The 23,072-nt window shown below is 43.3% G+C and overlaps 1 protein-coding gene across 2 annotated transcripts in view; it reads right to left on the bottom strand.

Annotated features, from left to right (window-relative positions):
• Positions 1-23,072, bottom strand: part of LOC122877103 (nuclear receptor ROR-alpha A-like) — a 104,173-nt gene that overhangs the window by 13,863 nt on the left and 67,238 nt on the right. The window contains exons 1-5 of one of the 2 annotated variants that reach the window (XM_044198210.1): positions 19,283-19,417; positions 4,098-4,183; positions 2,917-3,058; positions 1,666-1,913; positions 1,367-1,562 (exon numbers count right to left, since the gene is read on the bottom strand). In XM_044198210.1, coding sequence (XP_044054145.1) covers positions 1,367-1,562; positions 1,666-1,913; positions 2,917-3,058; positions 4,098-4,183; positions 19,283-19,310 — 700 coding nt within the window. In that variant the 5' untranslated portion in view covers positions 19,311-19,417. Of the gene's footprint in view, positions 1-1,366; positions 1,563-1,665; positions 1,914-2,916; positions 3,059-4,097; positions 4,184-19,282; positions 19,418-23,072 lie in introns of those variants that run through there. The other variant, XM_044198209.1, reaches the window with a different exon arrangement.

Below are 23,072 nucleotides of genomic sequence, written 5' to 3'. Positions count from 1 at the left end.
AAAAAAGGGAATAAAAAAATCTCCAGGGAGAATAAAAATATGATTTCCCCCATCGAGTGCCCTGCCACGTCCCACTTGGCCCTAATTAACAGACAGCTAATTACCACACAGAGACTTTAATGAGCTCTGAAGATGAGTTTCCAACCTCCTGCTATTTTAAACCACCTTTCTGTCTCTGTTTGCCCCACAGTTCTCTCTCTTACTTTCTTTTGTCTCTTTCTAACTCTTCTTTGTGGCTTCTTATTCCTCTGTCTCTTCTCCTCCTCCTCCTCCTCCTCCTCTCTGCTTCACTTCTTTCAAGATATTTCCTCATCGTCTCTCTGTTTGCCCCCCCCCCCAGCTCTCTACAACCTTCTGCCGTATGGTGGAAGTTTTCTATTTGTCTTTTTTAGAGCCCCACACATGCCACCAGAAGTGGATACAGATTTTGTGTCCATCATGGGAGGTCACAGACCCGTAACCAGGGCTCCGCCCACTGACCTGCACAATTACATACAAATATTGATTCTGATTATCAAACTAAATTGCCATTTCATAGCTGTGATAGCGGTTGCTGGGAGCAGTTAATGTTTTTATAACGATCAAAGAAATATGATGAGTTGTTATTAGTATATAAAACAACCAACCAATGTCAGGGTCGTGGTGGCAGCAGGCTAAGCGAGGCTGTCCAGACGCCCCCCTCACCAGCAACGTTCTCCAGCTCCTCCTGGAGCCAAAAACACTGGATCCTACATTTCCCACAATACAATGCAATTGCATCTCCCTGCCAGGTTAATACCCAAGTCTTTCAAAGCCACTCCCCCAATCTGTAGCTTAGCTGATTTGGCAAATGTGTAATTTGTCTAGCGAAATTTGATTTTGAGTCTTAGTTCGTTTTAATTTTGAGATGAATATCAGAGACAGTCTTCAATATAAGATGCCATGAATTTGCAATAGCAACACTGCAAAAGCTAGAGAGACAGTGACACAAAGAGAGACCCGGAGACCCGGAGACACCTTCCTGGTGGCCCGACGCTGACCATGTAATCGTACCGTCCATGGTTGGAATTCATCAGGGGACATTTGTTGCATGTCATCCTTTCTCTCCCCCTCATTTCCTGTTAACTCTTCGCTGTTTGCTAGTATAAATGCCCCCCCAAAAACATCCAAAAAATGTCCCCATTAAACTTGCTGCTGCTCCTGAAGCTTGAATGCACAGTCACAGTTGAAATGACTGGACCTCTGATGAGTTTATCTGGATTTTTATCAGCTCAGATCATTCTCTCATCATGATTACTTTTGAAAAGTTCGGGGGAGACATTTCCTCCCTGGCCCCTCCTCCTCTACCACCACCTTTGTTCACACTCTGCCATTTCCTCCACCTCACCGAGTTCAGCCATGGACGCGGTGGGCGATGCGTTTCCGTCGCTGAAGGAGCAGTACGGGAAGAAGCCGTTACTGGACCCATAGTCACACAGCGGCTCCGGTTTGATGCCGTTCATATCGAGCCCAGACTGGTCCGGGGATGGCTGGAAGTCCAGGTAGAACCCACCACCTCCTTCTCCTCCTCCTCCAGAGTCTGCCTGTTTGTGGAGGAGAAGGTCGATACATATAAACTGTTGGGTATTCAATCATTTTAGGGTGTAGTTTTTGCTCAAACACCTCTGAAAAGTAAAAACCACAGACCTTGGATGAGACTGATCCTCCTTCAGGTGAGCCTCCCAGCTCATCCGGCAGCTCCGTGAGGCCCGCGGAGGAGAGGCCGTAGTGAGGGGACAGCGGCTCAGCCTCGCCCGAGCTTGGGCTGCCGAGACTGGGGTGGGACAGGAGGAGGGGACCCTGCTGCTGCTGCTGCTGCTGCTGGAGGCGGTGTTTCTGCACCTCAGCGTACAAGCTGTCCCTCTGCTTCTTGGACATGCGACCAAACTTTACAGCTGTGTTTGAGGTAAAGCAGCAGTTTAAATGATTTCTGTCAGAATGAATGTATTAATAGGTTAATATGTACAGAATTGATATTAGGCGTCTAACAACAGAGTGAAAAGAAAAGTATTTCCCCGAGCGGATTAATGACGTAGTTCTTCTTAGAATCTGACCTCGTCACTACACAACACATGCTGATGTGGAAAATCTGTGGAGTTCCCCTTTAAGTACACCTCTGTGATTGACAGGATGTATGTTGAAGTCGAGTTGACTATCTGAACAAGCTCGCAGGTTTTCATTCATTCAACAGAAAAATCATTTCTCCTCTACTGTAATGCACTTTTGCAGATACAAAAACTTTCGCCCAACCTGAACGAGATGTGGAATTTACCAACCCAAAAACAAACCAACCCAATCTGAGCAGACAGCAACTCAAAACTCTCAGAAGAGATTTACACAGTGCATGTCTACAATTATAACAAATACAAATTACACTGCATTTGTCCTCTGTATTAATTGACTATATACAGTGGTGTGAAAAAGCGTTTGCCCATTTTCATGGGTAAATGCAGTGTTTCATTTAAAAACTGCATTTTGTGTTTGCTTGTGTTATCTTTGACTGATATTTAAATTTGTTTGATGATCTGAAACATTTAAGTGTGACAAACATGCAAAAGAATAAGAAATCAGGAAGGGGGCAAACACTTTTTCACACCGCTGTACGTCTTGCTCGAGTTTTTGATTTAAAATTTCTTCAGTTGCTGTCAGAAATTTAGAAATAAAATGTGTGAAAGAGAATTTACAGTCTAGTACCACTGGAGACTGAACCTGCATCGAGCTGAGGAGGCAACTTGAATAAACTAGTTATTCATTACTGCACTGAACATGAACACAGACAACATGTTGCACACAGAAAGACACTTCTGCAACGTATCGATGTCTGTGTGTGTCCATCAGTTTGTTTGTGTGTGTGTGTGTGTGTGTGTGTGTGTGTGTGTGTGTGTGTGTGTGTCTCACCGTCTCGGGACATGCCCACAGCCAGACACTTCTGCAGACGGCAGTGTTGGCAGCGGTTGCGGCTCGTTCGGTCGATCAGACAGTTTTTCTGGCGAGGACACGAGTAGGCGGCGTTACTCTGCTGACTCCGCCTGAAGAAACCCTGAGAGAAGAGGGAATCCTTCAATCTGAATAGACTTTTTATTTTTATGTTATGTGTTCAGTCAGACAGTGACACCACGGTCAGGCCTTCACTCTCTTTTCAGCACATTTTATTTTATTATAATATTACAACTTTTTTTGTTTATTTGATTCACTTTCCCGCCTCTTTTCTACCAAGACCTCCTGTATCCATGAGCCATCCTGCCACAGCTCCCATCAGCTTCCCCCTGTCTTGTGTTTGTAGACAGATAAATCTCCATCCGCTGCACGCTGGCTGGGGAATGAGCCTCCAGCTGCCAACAGCAGCTGCTGCAGCTGCACACACACGCTTGTTTAGGGAACCGTTCTAACCAGCAGAAGATTTTCTGTGCCAAACGGTTGTGACTGATGGTCCCAACTGAATGTCAAATGTTTCTTCTGCTTCTGTTAGTGAGACTCAGACTGTGGACGACCACAGGCAGACTGAGATGGAGGAGAAGAAAGAGAAACTACCCAGCTGTTGGAGGATAACGGGAATCGTATTGTGATTTTGGTGTAAATGCTGGAATCATTAAAGTTTAAGACAAACTATGAAACCTATCGCCAGACAGGAACGCTGCTATTGGACAACTCCGCAAAACCCTCCATTACATTCAGTGTCAACATTTTTAAATTCTCACTTCTGTACAATATCTGTGCATGGCAGTGGTTAAGGTTAGGGGTAAAGGTATAAATAAAAACTGACTTGGCTTAAGGTCAGGGAAAGATTGTGGTTTTGGTAAATACTATGAACTATGACGTGCCGGTCAAGGAAGTGGTCAAGCTAGATTTCAGTTTTAAGAGTCATCAAACTGAATAACATGGAATTAAATGATTAATTAAATGAATTAAATGACGAAACAAATGTAAGGAATGTTTACACCATAAATGAACCAAAATCTTCAGATGACGCAGAGGCCGACTTACTTTCTGAGAGAAAAGTGGTGCAACAAAAAAAGAAATAGAAATGGCTGAGTCTCCATGACAATGTCTGACGTTGAAGAGGAGAGGGCGGGGCTTACCTTACAGCCCTCACAGGTGATCACCCCGTAGTGGATCCCTGATGATTTATCTCCACAGATCTTACAGGGAATGATTTCAATCTGAGCTGCAGACAGAGAGACAGAGAATAAACTGTCAGGATCACACACTCTATTCTGTCATGGAGGTTTCATTACAGAGGCAGCTTTATTCTCAGATTAGTTCTCTATCAGATGACATGAAGATGATCCAGTTTGATTCTGTTTATTTAAAGAAACTTCATTAAGAAAGTCCAAAAGAAAAAGAAACCTCAACATACTACACAGCCAACAATCACTTCTCATACTGTTCACGTCCAAAAAGATTAAAGCAAAAGTAAGAGGTGGCAAATAAACTGGTCTCTGCCCTCTAAAATAAAGACAAATACACAAATAAACACTGCTGCACAAACAAAGGCAGAATTCTCCACGACAGACAGAAGGTGAGATGGTGAGGGTTCGACTGCTGCTCTTTGCCTCTGTTCGATACAAGTTTCTGTCCACAAAATGTACAGTCATCTCACTAATGAGTCAAAGTCAAAAGGAGATGTCCTTGCTCATTTTGACCTACAGTGTACGGAGGGGCTGAGCCATGTCAGCACATGTGAAAGAGTGTGACAATACAAAAAAGAATGTGGACACAGATGCTGGAGCAGCAAAGAGGCCAGAAACGGAGTCTGCAGGGCTGTCACATCTTTACTGAAACACAAACTAATCTTTGAACATGCGAAACAATAAAATATTCAATCTGTAAAGATCTGCACAAATTCAAAATTCACAATCTATAAGCACAACGGAGCATTTGAATTAGTTTGCCTTGTACTCAACAAGTCCGCCAAATGAAATGACAAAATACGTTGTTTGTCCATGCCCTTGAGAACGACACATGACGTCTCTATCAGCAGGATGACATCATTTGTCCTTCAAAACTATTACAAATCACTGTTGGAAAAAGAAATTATTAGTTTTATGACGTGATAACGCTATGGTTAAGGTTTGGTTCAGTTTAGGCACAAAAACCTTGTGGTTTGGGTTAAAACTAATTATTATTTTCATTATCAATTAATGTGCTGATTATTTTCTCAATTAATCGATTAATTGTTTGGTTTATAAAATGTCTGAAAATGAACCCCAAGGTGGCGTCGTCAGTCCAAAATCCAAAGTTATTTGGTTAGAATGATGTAAGACAAAACAAAAAAATCTAAATATCCTCACAACTGAGAACCTGGAACCAATGAGTATTTGGCACAGGTCATATGCACAGCAAAATGTTAGTACCCCTAATAGAAAATGTAAAAAGGTCACTGGTGTGACAGATTTTTAAAATATAATTTAAAAAAATTCATTATATAATTAAAACTTAGATACATGTAATACATTATATATATTTTCTGCTACTGCAGTTCTTGAAATGTGTATGATATCACTGCGCGCCTCCAAGTATAAAGATTTACAGGTGATTTATTCTACATTAAAGTGGCTGATTCTTGTTAAAAGATTTAAATTATCGGTTTTTGAAAGACATCAAGAAAGTCTGTACATATTCATGTACCTCTTCAGTTTGTGTTTACAACATGCAGTTCTATTGCAAGCTATGGAGGTCCCCTCTTTAATAAATAAAGGTAGACACCAGAAGGGGTTGCTGGTGTCCCCCTCTTGGTAATTTAGTTTTGAACTCGATCGGTCCCAGTGGAATGTGTAAGTGATGGTAGGTGTCCACAGGATCCATCATTTCCACGCTTTCCATTCATTGTCTATGTAGAAAGCCCTGCAATGCATTCTGGTAGTGTAGCGTTGCATTTTGGGAGGCGGGCCATCACGTTGGCCATTTACTCATTTGCATAAAGTTGAATCTAGGCTACTTTATGCAAATCAGGGGCGTCCAGCGCAACTCGCCGCCTCTGGAAAACTCCTGAAAAACATTTGAACTAACCATTGTCGATCTAAAATGAAGACAGTTTCCAAACGAGCCGCCATGTTGGTCCTCATTGAGCAGACAGCCCACAAGTGAAAGCGGTGGTCCAATCAGGTGCAGCCAGGAAGTGTTTCCTGTTGTGTTTCAGGAAAAGAGAGCACCTGTCAATCATCTATCTTGACATCTAGCTGCACGCCTATCAAGCTTCCTGGTGCCAAAGAGCAAAATGAGGTATAACACAGTTGGTTGTCACCCCTCTAGTAAGTGTGCATGCGCCAACGTGCATGCTGCCTGTTGCTGTTGCTCCGTCTCGTTGTCTTACTTTTTCTAACTTTTAGCTTTCCTTTTTCTTTAAAACTTGAGTAACTTTGTGTAAGTGTAATTTAAACTACACTCTTTACGAAAATGAGAGTCGAGAGTGTTTTGGTATTTTTTTTAGCCGTGAAACTTCTTCTCCTGCTACTCGGTCAGGGCACCGCTGCAGAACAGCTGTTTGGCCGCATTGTTTACACCAGAGAACAGCTGATCACGCTGTGGCATGGCGCCCAGGACAACTGATGTCCCCACTTAGATCTGGAGGAGGACACACCGAGGATGCAGAGGTGGAACGGAGCAGCGAGGGAAGAGGGAGGGGTGCAGACAAAAGACACTTAAGAACAAGAGATTTAAGCTGTGTCTGCCTTCTGTCGTCATGGGCAATGTGAGATCACTGGCGAATAAAATGGACGAGCGTTAGCTCGGAGTCAGACGGAGTTCCGTGAGTGTAGTTTGATGTGCTTCTCAGAGACATGGCTACACCAGGATATCCTGGACCATAACGTTTCTATTGACAGCTTTCAGAGTGTTCAGGCCGTCAGGGCTCACACCGGGAGCGGTAAGCGGAAAGGCAGCGGGCTTGCTGTTCTGGTCAACAACAGATGGTGTAACCCTGGTCACGTTACTATCAAGCAGAGTATCTGTAGCCCGGACATTGAACTGTTAGCTGTGGGACTCCAGCCATATTATCTGCCACGTGAATCAGGATAAACAGGATCAACCGGCTCTCAGGCCCTCTTCAGACTGAAGACTCCCCCCCTCCCCCGCCTGTAACCTCTGCTGTGTGCCTGACTGCTGAACAGGTGAGAGGACAGCTGATGAAACTCAAACAAGGCTGCAGGTCCCGATGGCGTTTGCCCCCGGGGTGCTAAAAGCCTGTGCCCCCCAGCTACGTGGAGTCCTTCACCATGTCTTCAACCTGAGCCTTCAAAGGGTACCTGTTCTGTGGAAGACATCTTGCCTCGTTCCTGTGCCGAAGACGCCGCGTCCCAAGGACTACAGACTGGTGGCACTGACCTCCCACATAATGAAGACCCTGGAGAGACTGGTGTTGGAACAGCTACAGCCCACGGTTAGCCCCCTCCTGGACCCCCTTCAGTTCGCCTACCAGCCCCGGCTGGGAGTTGAGGACGCCATCATCTTCCTGCTGAACGCATTTACACCCACCTGGACAAGCCGGCAAGCATGGTGAGGATCATGTTTTTTGACTCCTCCTGTGCTTTCAACACCATCTGGCCAGCCCTGCTGCGTGAGAAGTTGGCAGCGATGCCCCCCTCGTGTCCTGGACTGTTGACTACCTGACTGGCAGACCACAACATGTGCGTCTGCAGCATTGTGTGTCGGACAGCGTGGTCAGCAACACTGGGGCCCCTCAAGGGACTGTCCTCTCTCCCTTCCTCTTCACCACGAGTCCTGTCACCTTCAGTAGTTTTCTGATGACTCTGCTGTGGTGGGTAACTTTGTCTCATGGTGCGAGCAAAACCATCTGCAGCTCAGTGCGACAAAGTAAAAGGAGCTGGTTGTAGATCTACGAAGGGCCAAGGCACTAGTGACCCCGGTTTCCATCCAGGGGGTCAGTGTGGACATTGTAGAGGATTACAAGTACCTGGGAGTACACATGGACAATAAACTGGACAGGGCTAAGAACAATCAAGGTCTGTACAGGAAGGGCCAGAGCCGCCTCCATTTTCTGAGGAGGCTGAGGTCCTTCAACATCTGCCGGACAATGCTGAAGATGTTTTATGAGTCTGTGGTGGCCGGTGCTGTCCTGTATGCTGTTGCATGCTGGGGCAGCAGGCTGAGGGTAGCGGATGCAAACAGACTCAAACTGATCCGTAAGGCCAGTGACATTGTGGGGGTGGAGCTGGACTCTCTGGCGGTGGGGTCAGAGAGGAGGATGCTGGCCAAACTACATGCCATCTTGGACAGTGTCTCCCACCCGCTCCATGACGTGCTGGTCAAACAAAGGAGTACCTTCAGTGGAAGACTCATCCCCCCACAATGCACCACAGAGCGCCACAGGAAGTCATTCCTGCCTGTGACTATTAAACTCTTTAACTCCTCCCTCTAACATCACTGCAATAATTGAAATATTGTGCAATATTCTCTGTTTAATACTGCTGTGCAATATACTCTGTTTTCAGTTTAAAATTCCCTGTTTACTGATATTTATTCATACTTCTGTTACTTCTGTGCAATATCCACCGTCTAATAATCTGGTTAATCTGCTACACTTAACTTGACAGTACTCATTATTACACTATTACTTATATTATTACAGTGTATTATACCTACCATACTTATGAACCTGTAAATCCACTTTTGTACTTTACACTTATTTTAGCTTTTATACTTACAGTATATCCACTTTGTACTTAATTTATCTTAGCTGCATTATAGTGTATTATATTTTGATTTGCTCAGTACTTCTATTCCTGTGTGCACTGACGTGACAGTGAGCAGCTGTAACGAAAGAGTTTTCCCTCGGGGATCAATAAAGTATTCCTGATTCTGATTGCATGTTATTATAGCAAAGTGAAGCAAAGTTGTCTGTGTTATTGATTGGTTATAAGGCTTTAGTGAACTATTAACATTTTAAGTGTCGACCCCTATGAAGTACACGTATATATAATCCATCATGAATCTTGAATGCAACTATTCAGATAAAATAAATCATTTTCAAATAGTCCTGGTGTAATGTTTCTGGTAAAGCAGAGACTCAGATGCAAAGAAAAGCACGACACAGAGTAAAGTTAAAAAAGAGCAGTCTTTACTGAAGGCAGCAGTCATACACAGGAAGTCAGTCCAAGGCAGGCAAACGAATCAGACAGGGAGCAGGCAATAATCCAGAATTCAAAGCAAAATCCAAAAACCGAAGACATAAACACTAGGATGCTGGAGAGCGATGAACACACGGGGTAGAACAAAGACAATCTGGCAAAGAGCAGCGAACACAGGAAGGTATACAAGGGGTTTGCTGAGGGAGGATCCAGGGGCAGGTAATAGGGCACAGGTGTGGTGATAGGGGAAAACACGAAGGCAGGAACTGAAACGACAGGAGAGTTAGTATTTCAAAACAAAACAGGAAACACAATGACAAGATTTAACGGGTTATTCTGGTTATTCTGAAAAAGACAATGTGCAATTCAACCGTATTTGAAGCTAATGAGAGACTTCGAGAGGCTGATAACTGGAAGTAGGAGAAAAGGCGCAGGTTTTGGGCTTGAACTGAAAAAATGAAATGAATAAAAGCATATCTGCATTTTTATTATAAAAAAATATTTATGATCAGAAGCTGTGTTCCACAGTGTAGGATGATAGTCCACTGTTGACAATATAGACATGTATGTGTGTGTGCGTCTCTTTTCCCTCAGTAAATCTCTTCAGCTTAGATACGCTGAAGTAACTTTATTTCTATAGCACCTTCCAACAACTGAAACTGAACCAAAGTGCTGTACAACATAAAAAATAAATAAAATTATTATTAATTATTATTATTATTATTATTATTATTATTATTATTATCAGCAGAAGTGTGAGGAGGCAGAGAACAACTGGCCAGGCGTTTTCCACCACAGATCAACAGCTCCCAGATCTTTTTTCCTGTCCTATAAAAATGACATTTTTATACGATGATATTCTCAGATGTTGTTGTCAGCTCCCTGCTGTGGACTGCATGGGCCGCATGACTGTGTATGGTTGTTACCATGGCAACGTCAAGAGCACAGGATGCCCACAAACCAGACGTGTTAGTAATCTCATTGTCATGAACCGGCAGTTAGCATGAGTACAAGCATCGGTTTAGTGGGAAGAGGAAGTTATTGTGACCACAAAACACTCCTAGTTGTTTATAATTCACAAGTGTTTTAAACTGAAATGGAAATGATTAAATGACTTTGTTTTTTTATGCTTTCAAAGCATAAAAATCCTGATTGGAAAAACCAGAAATAAAACAATAAATAAAGTCGAAATATCACAAAAAAAACGTGTGGATGAGGTGGAAAAGTTGGTGTAAAAAGCATCAAACATACACACCAAAGGTGCAAATACAGTACTGAAACCACACTCTCTCACACTCACAGGCGTCTGCGCTGCAGTTTCCTCTCTGCAGTAATTAGCTCGCTGAGTGTTAATCCCGTCTGAATTCTGCATTTCAACATCAAAGACGGCGTTCAACAAAGCCACAGCCTGAAATTAGAGCTGACGTGAGAGCAGCAGATATTTATACACAGCCAGCTGCAGACACAAACATCTGCCTTCAGGCTCGCTGACGGAGCTGTGAAGGCTACAGTCTTATTTCTATTCTTCTCTGGCCGGCAAGAAAAACCAATGAGTGATGAAGAAGAGGACAGGAAGCCTGTGTGATAACAGAACGATGATGCTTTCAAGTCACATTCAGTAAAAAAAATCTAATTCATTTTCCATCATTCTTTTTTTACGAAGCGTCTGAGGTGTGAATAAACATTGGAAATAAGGATTTGTAAGATTTTAAATCATGTTTAATGTTCAATGAAAATATGAGCTTGCTCCGCCTGCTTTCAACAGCAAACCAGAGGTAACTTAAATTCTTGATGCGTTTTATAGCAACCTCATGTTTTATTTTAAAGGAATAAAATACCACCACAGTATTAGATCCTGCAGCTTCACAGTCACGCTTCATTTTCCATCTAAAACACCTAGTTTAAAGGAACAGTTTGACAACATTTCAATACTCGCTGAGAGTTAGAAGTTCAGATTGATACCACTCTCATGTATGGTAAATACGAAGCTACAGCCAGCAGCCAGTTAGCTTAGCTTAGCATAAAGACTGGAAACAGCTAGCCTAGCTCTGTTCAAAGCTAACAAAATCCACCTACCAGCACCTCTAAAGCTCACTAATTATTCCTTGGCAGGGACTAGTTGCCAGGTAACCAGCGCAGGAAGTCTCTGCTCCCAGTCAAGAAATAGACCCCCCCGTAAAACAGCAAATTGTGTAAAAACACCAAACGTTTTCTGGTTCCAGCCTCTCCAATGTCTCAAATCTGCTGCTTTCCTCCTTTATATCACAGTAAACTGAATCTCTTTGGGTTTGGGACTGTTGGTCGGACAAAACAAGACATTTCAAGACTTCACCTTGGTTTCTGGGAAACTGATTTTTTCCCTAGCATTTTAGACTAAATATATCTAAATTAAATCAACATATCAAGATACTGTGGTAATAATTATCATATCGGTTGTGTCCATCAGACCGACAGACCTTTTGCTGACTAAGATGTGACAACATGTCATCCTCCTCCTTCCCCTCCTCTCCTCAGGAGAAATTGTTGTAATGACTCATCAGCAGTCAGAGCGGCAGAAAGCACACAGAAAGCTTTAATGTTCGTCAGCCTCTGCTCAGCTGTCCGTCTGCTGCACACACACTCGAGTGTGTAACAAAGCCTCTGTTTGTGAATCAGTTTAATCAGAAGACTGTTGGAGCTGATGCTCCCTCAGAGAGCACGCTCTCCTTCTTTCTCCCAGTGTTCATTCTCCTTTTCTTCGTCGTTTCAGTCACAAGAGTTCAATGTGATTGTATGCCTTGTGGCGGCTTTCCGCTGCAGATCCCTGTCCTGTCTGATTGTGCGAAGCCTCGAGGCATCATGGGATACGTCTCCATTGTCTGTTTAGGCTTCTCTCAGTACGCCGAGTTTTAACTTGTGTCCTTGGAGTTGAGACAACAACGTCCTTGCTGACATCACTTCAACATAACTATCTACATCTCTTGTGTGACAAAATAATCTAAACTCAAAAAAGGTCCACTTAAAAGTTTTTATGGAGCCTTAAACCGCCCAATATGACAAACATGAACCTTAAAAGACTACTCCACCGATTTAGCATTGTACTTCTATCCACTTCTCTTCTTCCTCTTCAAAACCTGGCAAGCCTACATTACCCAGAATGCAACTTGACAACTGACATTTCCATCAGAGATGGAGGTGTGTTATGCTAGTAGCGGCTAATGTAGCCTGCAGCAGAGGAGAGCAGCGGGCTGCAGAGGTCTGGTAAGCTCACTTCTTTCTAACTCCACACCCTCAGACTCTTTTTCATTTTCAAACTTGCAGTCTTCAGACCCGACCGACGCTGACTCGAGTGACATCACTTGAGGACAGACTTCACACAGCTGCACAGTACTCCCCAACACCTGGTAACACACACACTGAGGTGGAAAATGAATGCAGTTTGACTATAATTTACTGCTACAACCTTACGTGGTCTGGTATGACCAGTAGCTTAAGCTTGTTAACTAATGTTAGCAAACTTTAGGTGGGTATTGGTATAACTGACTTTACTGAGTCAGTTATGACTCTTCTCTACTTGTTTTACTGTTCCAGTACGCTCCAGCCATTATCCCAGTATTGTCTTGTGGTGACTTGTGTCTGCTGTTCAACAAAAGCTACATAAAAGTAGAACCAAATGTGCACTTCTGTTAGACTTTTTAGGCAACTCTGACATCCTTGACAAATAATGGCCAATGTCTGTTTTCCCTTGATGCCGCTTATTTAATTATCTCAATTATCTTGGCTGGATGCATTTCAGATGCTTTTTTAGACATCCATTTGCTTCCATCATTACAGCTCTGTGCACCGGCTGAGGAACAGCTCACACTTCAGTTATGCTTCACACGTGTTAGTGTGACTTGAAGCGTTTGTAGGCTTCAGGCATCAGTACCTGATTGTGTTCTAGACTTTGAATGTCCGAGTGCACGTCAGGACTGTGTCTGATCAGACTCAGTTTAGACTGACAGATGACTGCAGCTGCTGCTGGGTTCACGATGCAGTGTCGACTTCTACGTTCTTCAGCAAATTGAGGATGCGATGCCTTGCTCGTGGGCCGGTGTGTCAGCAGGGCCAAACATCTTGCATCCATTCTCTCACTGAGATGTTGCCAGCAGGCTCCGTTCTTTAATCTGCTCATCCAGCTTCCAGATAATCTCAGAGTGGATGATATAACGGCAGACATATGGCAGCGCACATGGAACGCCAACGCGCTCATTCAGCCTGTCAGCAGATGAAGCAGCAGCTTGTTCAACAGCCACAGTTGGTGGTTCGCTTGGTCACCTCTCCGGTTGGTTGGCACAGTAATCTCCAAACTGTGCGTCTCTTTATGTTCACATACATTTACTCTGAGGTTAACATCACTTTCAGCAAAAAACTCAACCTATTTATACTTGTGGGGAATGGTTTTTCAGACTGAAGATAAGTGTGCTCTTGCCAATTTAAGAATATTGAAAAATCTGTTATACTGTAAAAGACATGTAAGAAATGTCAAACATAACAAAGTTGTGTTTTACAAGCAAAAGCAGAAGTACATCCACGAACATAAGTCCATCCTAAATCTAAACAAAACTGTATTAAACCCACGCAGCTCATTTTGACTGAATGGTCTGGTGTATTTTGCTCAGCATCAGGCAACATCAGCTGACTGATACCAGTATTCCTGGAACAGTGTTCAGTCTGGCATCACAACGGTATAAAAAAGGTGAAAAGTGTCGAGAGCAAAGAGAATGAACGTGAACCAACAATTTCTCAGCTGACGGAGAAACAGCTTTTTCCCCCCCAGAGCTGCTTCCTGCTGAACTCTGCCCCCCGCTGACTCCTCTGTCCCCTCACACCTTAACTTTAAATGCTAACATATTGTTTTTGCTACATGTACCACATGTTCATTTGCACTGCCGGACTATTTATTTATACATATACTGCATCATCTGCACTCCAGTACTCTGCACTGAATACTGCAATAACTCATCTACTGCACTGTTCACTAATTCCACAAACTGCACTACTTTATATTCACTGCACTGCTGTTCTGCCCAGTCCAACTCATTACTGTACAGATCCATCAGTACACTTCTGTTTATAGTAATGCCATCTGTATATAATGTCCATAGTACCACTAAAATATTTTCATAATACTGCTCTATCCTGCATTTATGCACACACTTTATATCCTGCTGTGCTTATTGCTCTTCTGGTTGGACCTGAGCTGCATTTCGTTGCCTTGTACTCGTACATGTGTAATGACAATGAAGCTGACTCTAATCTAATCTTAATATAATTTATATAATTCAGTATTTCTCAACAACAGTTGGATAGATTGCCATAAAATTTTGCACAGACATTCATGTTCCCCAGTGGATGAATCCTACTGACTGTGGTGATTCAAATTTCCTCTAATGTCACCAGCAGGTCAAAGTTTCCAATAATCAGTGAAAGATCTCAACATCTACTGGATGGATTGGCACAAAGTGTGCTTCAGACATTCTTGGTTTCCAGAAGATGAATCCTACTGACTTTGGGGATGCTTTGGCGCCACCACGAGGTTGACATCTGTGTGTTTGAAATATCTCAACAACTATTGGATGGATTATCATGAACTTTGGTTCAGACATCAGGATGAATTGTTATAACGTCGGTGATCCTCTGCCATCATCAGGTAAAAAAAAAAAAAAAAGTGAAACTGTCCAACACTTTGGTTTATAACCAAATACCTGCAGAACTAATGCCATTCCTATCAGCTGGATTTTAAATTAACTGCTAGTTAGCTAATGTTAGCATCCGCTGAAGGAAAATGCTGGTAAACATTATACCTGCTAAACATCAGCATGTTAGCATTGCCACTGTGAGCATGTTAGCATGCTGTCATGAGAATGTGCAGCCTTCAGTGCAGCCTCACAGAGCTGCTGGCATGGATGCAGACTCCTAGTCCTGTTGCCTGGTCTGCGGTCCTCATGTAGTCCTGCTGAGTCTGATTCTGCTGATAAACTAAACCCCTCACTTACACACGACACACACAAAGCTTGTGGTGACCCACTTCAACACTGCTGTTTGTCAGACCATAAAACCAGCCGACATTTCTGTATCTGGACGATCTCGTGGTTCAGCTCAGAGAACATCTCCACATCTTGTACCTCAGCGGCTTGGTCCTCTACAGACTGAGCATGTTTCACAGTTCCCCCTTATCTTCACCATCTCTGTACTGAAATTGGAAGTTGTAGATACAGGTGTGAAATCCCCCGGTCTGTGCTGACACACACTGTGTGTGGCGATTAAAACCACATTCTGCATCTAAAGTAATTCAATTCATATAAACCTTCCACAGTTTTCCCTGTGGACGCTGCAGATGCTGGCTGTATAGATACCACCGTATAGCATAATAATTAGCAGTATAGCAGTGCTAACTGAAGGCTAATGAGCTGGAAGAATTTCATGAGAGCCACCGCCGGTTACTGTGTTTACTCCAAAAATGCTAAAGCCCGGGCAAAATGAATCCCTGATGGATAAATTATCTGAAACCCAGCGCTAACATATTCTAAAGTTTCTCAGAGACTGGATCAAAGAGGGAGGAGAGAGGAGGGCCATTTAGCTGCCACTGAGCCTTTGAAAAATGTCAAGGTTTGGTTGGAAAATGTAACACCGCCGTTCTCCAACCCCCCATCCTCGTTTTCTCCTCTGTTGCAGCTGAAGTTTAGTTCAGGATTTATTATTTGTTTTTCCTCTGGCTCACTAGCTTTTCCATTTTTCTTCTGAAACAAAAGCTGTTTTTAGATTAGAGTCAGCTTCATTGTCATTACACATGTACGAGTACAAGGCAACGAAATGCAGCTCAGGTCCAACCAGAAGAGCAATAAGCACGTGCAGGATATAAAGTGTGTGCATAAATGCAGGATAGAGCAGTATTATGAAAATATTTTAGTGGTACTATGGACATTATATACAGATGGCATTACTATAAACAGAAGTGTACTGATGGATGTGTACAGTAATGAGTTGGACTGGGCAGAACAGCAGTGCAGTGAATATAAAGTAGTGCAGGTTGTGGAATTAGTGAACAGTGCAGTAGATGAGTTATTGCAGTATTCAGTGCAGATGAAATGTGAAGAGTTCTATAGAAGAGATCAGGAGATTTAAGCTGGAACTCAGATCAGATCTGGATGTAATTTCAGTTTCAGTTTACTGACTACGGCTGCTGCAAATGATGATTATGCTGTATCATAATCTCAACATACGTCTCTAACCTTCCAGTGTAGCTAACAGTGATTGAGTCAGGGTTGTATGGGAGACGGTCTCCACAGGCTGGTGGACAGCAGGCCTCCTGCCCTCCTGACCTGTGGTCCGACCTTCAGCTCCTCCTCCCGGGCTGACCAGTCCGCAGCCGCCTGCCTCCTCCTGCAGTCAGGAGGTCTGTCTAACCTCCAAAACCCTCAATCTGTCATCTACACCTCCCTCAACCTCCAGTGTCTCTCTCCATCAATCCAGCTCCCTTCAGTTTACCTTATCATGAAAAGTAACCAAACAGACCTCAGCTCGTGGTATTGTGATGGTAGAAGGAGACAGATGCAGCGGTTTTAGTGCCTGAGGTAGAAGTGATGTGACCGGTGACGTCAACCCCCCCCCCCACCTCAAACAACCCCAACCCCCACAGAGAACAGTTAAATAATCTCCTGGCTGTTGTAATCCTGTGACATAACAGGCTGGCTAAACGCCTCCTGCAGTGTTTTCTCACATACTGTGAATCTGGACCAGACAGATTTAAAACACACACACACACACACACACACTGTGCCAAGCCTGGAAAATACAGATTCGAACAGTTTTAATGAATGAAAGGAAGGAGAAACACTAACACTCCTTCTAAATGAAGGATGATGGCATTAAAGCGAAGTGATTTTGGGTGTGGGGCATTTTGAGCCACGTTGCACTGTTTACAGTTTTTGTGGCGAGGAAGGTTTTTAAAAAGTTGGGTTACTGTTAGAGTTGGGACAAATATACTACAACTTTATTAAAGAGATGTAGGAAAAACTAGTAAAACTGGACAGAGAGAACTGTGAATCAGTTTCCGGCAGGACATGAAAAAAGACAACTGTCAGAATAAAACACTATGAACTCAGAGACGTGTGATTTAAGCCAACCACCATTAGAGTGTGCAATCTTTACACTAATCTTAGGATGCCAGCGGCAGCGGTCAGCTCATGCTGGGGCGTAACGCGTGTGAAAACACAGTTCCTAAACAGTCAAATTTGGCTTAATGTCGGAGGTGTTGATGCATTATAATAACATCTACATCTGGATCAGGAGAGAAGAGCTTACAGCCGAACTGCAGGTGAACTCTGGGATTTCCACGCAGACTGAAGTGGGTGTGATTTGGCACACCCAACGAGCTGCGGCTGGGGTGTCCGAAAACGACCCCGCAGAGGTAGAAATAACACTGCGAGTTCCGCCATGCCAGCGTCTCTGTGAGGCTGAGGAGGGGACAAGGGACAGAGACATTGCCCATCACGATCACATTAGCCACTTTTAGTTAGTATGGATAGGGATGACACTCAGCCCCCCCCAATAATGTGCCAGAAGATCACGGAGGTCCCAAGCTCTGGTGATGATAGATGATCCTGTCAACGCATTTAACACAATGTGTATTGTTGGTGTATTAACATGATACACCAACAAGAATCTATGTGATAATGTGTACAGGACAAAAAATATTTTATGTGGAGTTCCTTGTTTAAGGGGCCACCACAAGTCCAGCTGAGGCTGATGGGAGCGTCAGCAGCTCTGCAGGTGTTTGGTCAGAAACCAAAGTGTCGGACACGTTAACATGTCGACCTGATGGTGGCGCTAGATGGAAAGTCAGAATCAGCAGAGTTATTACAGTTCATCCTGAGGGGAGCGTGAACGATGAAGCACGTTTCATAACCATCCATCGAGACATTTTCCAAAACAACAAGTGTCAACTTGGCGCTGAATAAAAAGTCATCAGATCAAGTCCGCAGGATTCTTCCTCTGGGGACCACGAACGTCTGTATGAAGCTTCACGACAAAGTGGTGGAACGACAGACAGACATCCGTAGTGAGCTTAAAAAGCACCAAAATTAAACATTAAGCTTCTTTGGCTGAGGATCTCATTATTCTGTGTAATGTCGGGAGGGTACATGCATTCACTATAGCTGTGTGTGTGTGTGTGTGTGTGTGTGTGTGTGTGTGTGAGAAATGAACATCCACTGAGGATCTGACTTACTGACATAACTAAGACCTTGTCAGGTTTCATCCTGACCGGCAACAACTTTTGTTTACTCAAACTATCACATTAGATTTCCTCATCATCCATGTTTCACATCCTCCTCCTGTCCACACACACACACACACACACACACCTCGTCTCCTGCTCCCTGACGCCTCTCATATCACATTCCTTTATAGTGTAATTAATTTGACTGACAATTCCCAAAATAGTATTTCCACGCTCAGTGAAGGTGTCGTGTCTCCAGGCTCCACAGTAAACAGAACAACACATGTCCAAAGAAACACTAAAACCCAGAGTCTGAAGCGCTCACGTCTTTTTCTTGAGTAAAAGTAGAAATACAAGTGTAGCAATTCTCTGTTACAAGTCAAAGTCCTGCATTCAAAACCTTACTGAAGTAAAAACACAAAAGAATCAGCATCAAACAGTAACTCATTACGCAGAATGGCCCATTTCAGAATAATATATATTACTGAATTATAATCAGTGATGTATGAATGTGTTCATCACTAATGTTGCAGCTAATTTCAATAATCCATAATAAACATTATAATTTCTAAACTGATTTATATTTTGTATTAATAATCTGAATCTACAAAGTAACTATATAAAGCATGTTATCAAATAAATGTAGTGGAGTAGAAATCTAAAGTAGCGTAAAATGGAAACACAGTACGAGTACCTCAAACCTATACTGAAGTACAGAACTTGAGTAAACGTGCTGAGCTCCTTTCCACCACGGCTGAAACCGTTTCTTCACCAAACTGCAGAGAGCAGCTGGTCTGGGACTGAACCCCGCACACAGCTCCCATTCAGAGACCAATCAGAGATAATAAACACGAAACCATTAGTCTGTCATGGTTCAGGATAAATCATCACAGATGCACACACACATTAAAATACAAAGTTTTTTTTAAACTCTTACCTTTCATGGCAGAAATCACAAAATACATATTTATAATCCAGACTCATGGAGGAAACAGTGACAGGAGTCTCCCTGTGTGATCAGCAGCAGCTCTCTCTCCGCTCTGTCATGCTGGGCCGCTCTCTGCACCACATGAGGATCCATGTGACTGTGATATCATCAGTCTGCCCCCCCCCCCCCCCAGTCCTGCCACTCTGACTGACACGGCTGTCAGCCAATGAGAAGAGAGGGGAGGTAAGAGACAACTCTGATTGGCTATTTAAGTGTGTGTGAGTGCGAAATTCCTCTAATGAAAGGACTTTTTCCCCACTCTTACACTTCTCAATCAAGTTTTAGTTCAAATTCAGGTCTTATGACAGTTACAACAGTATTTCTTTTACATTCTCCATTCTTTTAAGACTTTAATAACTGATGCATTAAAGGAATAGCTTGACATTTTGAGAACTATGCTTTTTATAAAAGCATATTTTGGGCTTTTTCTGCCTTTATTTGACAGCGACAGGAAGGGGGACTCAGCCTCAGCACATGGGGCCGACTCTACCAGGTGAGCTACCAGGGTGCCCAGCTTATTTGCTTTTCTTGCTGAGAGGTAGATGACGAGATGGATTCCCCTCTTTATTCCATTTTATTTTTGGATTATTTTTAATTGTCTGATTTTATTTTCCTCTTTGCATCCCTGAGATGTTTTAATCCCAGTTCAACCATGTAAAGCGCTTTGTTCTGAAAATATTATTATTTATTAATTCTCCTGTCTGTTTGCTAAATATGAAGCTCTCACCAGCAGCATACAGATTAAACAAACAAGATATAACATGTTAATTAGTGAACCTTAAAGGTTCACTAATTAACATGACAGGGCCAAGCTAGCTGTTTCCCCCTCTTTCCAGTTTTTATGCTAAGCTAAGCTGGCCGGCTGCAGCTTCATATTTAGCGTAAAGACATGAGTGGTATCAGTCTGAACATCAACCTCTCAGCAAGAAAGTGAATAAGTGGATTTCCCTAAATGTTTAAAATGACTCATTTTCTTAAACAAGAATCTGCAGCCACGCTAGCAGCTCCGTGCGGCTGTAACGCTCACTGAAGAAAACCAAACCCTACAAGAACAGGTGATGCAGCTGCAGCCATCATCAGTTACTGATGCAGCCTGAGATGGCACTCCTGAGGCACGGATGTCTCATTTTACCAAATATGTTTCCTCCTTTGCATCTCCTAAATCTTTCCAGAACAAATCAACAGAAAGTGACTCAACCAAAGGAGAGATCAAACAAACTAATGGCAGCCTCTAAATGTCAGGACAGTTTGACACTTTGGGAAATATGTTTGTTTCCCCCAACAGTTATTTGAGAAAATGGTTCTCGTGTGTGTTCCTGTTGTTGTGTCATGGTTTAGGAGTTTTCTCACGATGATTTTAAAATGGACACATCATCCAAACTCACACAAAACACCACACCACATGTTTGTGCTGCCTCCTTTCGTCACTGCGGTTCACAAAACAAACAGTTCAAAGAAATAAGAAGGAGATGAGACCTGAAAAGGAAGGAGGTGTGATACACAGAACGAGAGAAAAGAACAGACAACAAAACACAGCCAAAGAGGAAGATAACAGCACAACACAACCAAACCACAGAGAAAAGCAGCTCCTGCAGAAATCTGTCCACCAATCACATCCATCCATCCATCCTGCCATCAGCTGAGAACATGACCAGCGAACAGCCAACAGTGTCGCTCTGGAGGTCCTATTTACAAGTCAAACTGCTTCAATGAAACACAAAATGATTACGGTAAAGAACTAAAGAGCTTTTATAAATATGTTATTACATTTTTATCCCATTCTCATATTCACCTGCAGTAAAGCACCTACGGATGTTGTGCGGGTCTTTCTAAAAACACAGAAGCAAACTGTCCTCCATCCTCAGCCTGGAGGAAGTCGACTCAGCACAAAACGGCATGAAGGCGAAAAATCGCAGGAACAAACTAAAAGATTCTCAGTCGTGTATATTTTGTGTGGTTTGTCTAAAACCCAGAAGTTTCTGCTAACAGTGAAACACTGTCTCAGCTTCTGAACAACGGCTATCGATTTGCTGTCGAGTTCGACTCGTCGTTTCACTCGAGCCGGGCCAAACCACGCGCCGATGGCTCACAGGCCATCATGGGTTTCAGTTTGGTTACGATACAGTATAAAGCAAACAAACTAAACCAGTCTGTAGCCTGCCTCTTCCTTCTCTGACCGGCTCATATGAGTTGAGACATTCTGCAGCCAATCAATAGGACAATGACAACCACGTGACATAAAAAGTGCAGCCCACAAATAATACCGAAAATGTAATTTGATATAACGGAAACTAGAGATCTCCTGAGCTGATCCTAACGCTCAGTATCAGGGCCGGGCGTATTTTAATGGATCAAATTCTAAACTCGTATCATTAGCAAAGAGCAGCAGAGGTAAACTTTCTTTCATTTCATATCAGAACTGAAAGGACTGAAGTGCAGCTCGAGCCAACAGAGCACTTCACTCAACATCCCACTCCGCTTCTCAAAACAAATCCGGACTGAGCGGCGGAGCATCGTTGAAAACGATTAAGCTGCCTGAAAACAGCCGGGCAGAAGAAATCTCAGCGTGCTGAAGACGTGAGGGCTGCAGGCGAGAGCGACTCCTGCCAGCACAGAGAGGAAACTGAGGAGCAGCAGGAGCTTCATTCTTCCTCCAAATTGGCAGAACAGGGGGACGATTTACGCTTCAAAAGGCTTGTCGGCTTGCGGCGAAGCGCCCCCCCCCCTTCACACCCAGTCAATAGATTCACAGCAGCACGTTACGAGGTGTTTGGAAAATGCCTCCGCAGAGCCTGAAGGATGAGTGTTTCTCCCTCCGATCGTCCCACACACAGTCGACCGCAGGAGGATCTCACGGTCTTTATCCATCCTTATCAGCTCTAATGAGAGAGACTCAGCTCTGGCAGCAGGCCCCGCCACACATCTATCCTCATCTATCCTGCACACTCGCATGTTTTAATGTGGAAAAAAGAAACTTCCAGTGCACCACAGAGACAAAGACTGCATTAAAAACTCATCTAGTGACTGTTTCAGATCAGCTGAGACCACCTTCCCCTAAAGGGTCCGTTCATCCAAATTACAAACATAAATATTTCAAATGGCTGTCTCTAGTGGTATCTGCTCTGCAGAGAGCTTTGCTTTATCACCCCCAATACAATCGTGGTGAATGGAACTTCGTTTGTGGTGCTTGAAGTGTCTGAAAAACTCAACAGCAATGTGTCTTTCGAGAAACCGCGTCTTAATTACTCCACAGACCTCAGTCATCAGTTTTCATTATAAAGTACTTCCTACCTAAGAAGTAGGATCAATCAAAACTGGAGACAGATCTCAACATCTTGACACATACAAGTCAAAAGCTGAAGGTGCTGAGCATGTTTGGTATTCATTTATCCAGCAGAGCGGAGAGGAGGGGGAAAGACAGACACAAGTTAAAATAAAGCCTTTTTCTGTAGGATTTATCTAAACAGCCTGTACAAAACTTTTATATAGTCAGTAGAGCACAGTTGGGAACTGTGTGTCAGATGTGTAAAACTTTCACGATTATCCCGGCCAAAATAATTGTGATTCACGATATCATCCCCATAATCATCAAAATATGCTTAAAACGGCACCAAAACATGCTGGAATCACTTACATTTTGTTAAGAAACAAATAGTTTTATTGCATCACAGAGAGGACACACACCTTTTAGTGAAAAACTAACAAACAGTCTTGTTTGTCAAGTCCCCTGCATAAATAC

This window comes from Siniperca chuatsi, linkage group LG1, assembly GCF_020085105.1.
Source record: "Siniperca chuatsi isolate FFG_IHB_CAS linkage group LG1, ASM2008510v1, whole genome shotgun sequence".
NCBI lineage: Eukaryota > Metazoa > Chordata > Actinopteri > Centrarchiformes > Sinipercidae > Siniperca > Siniperca chuatsi.
This window is presented reverse-complemented; position numbering and strand designations above follow the sequence as displayed.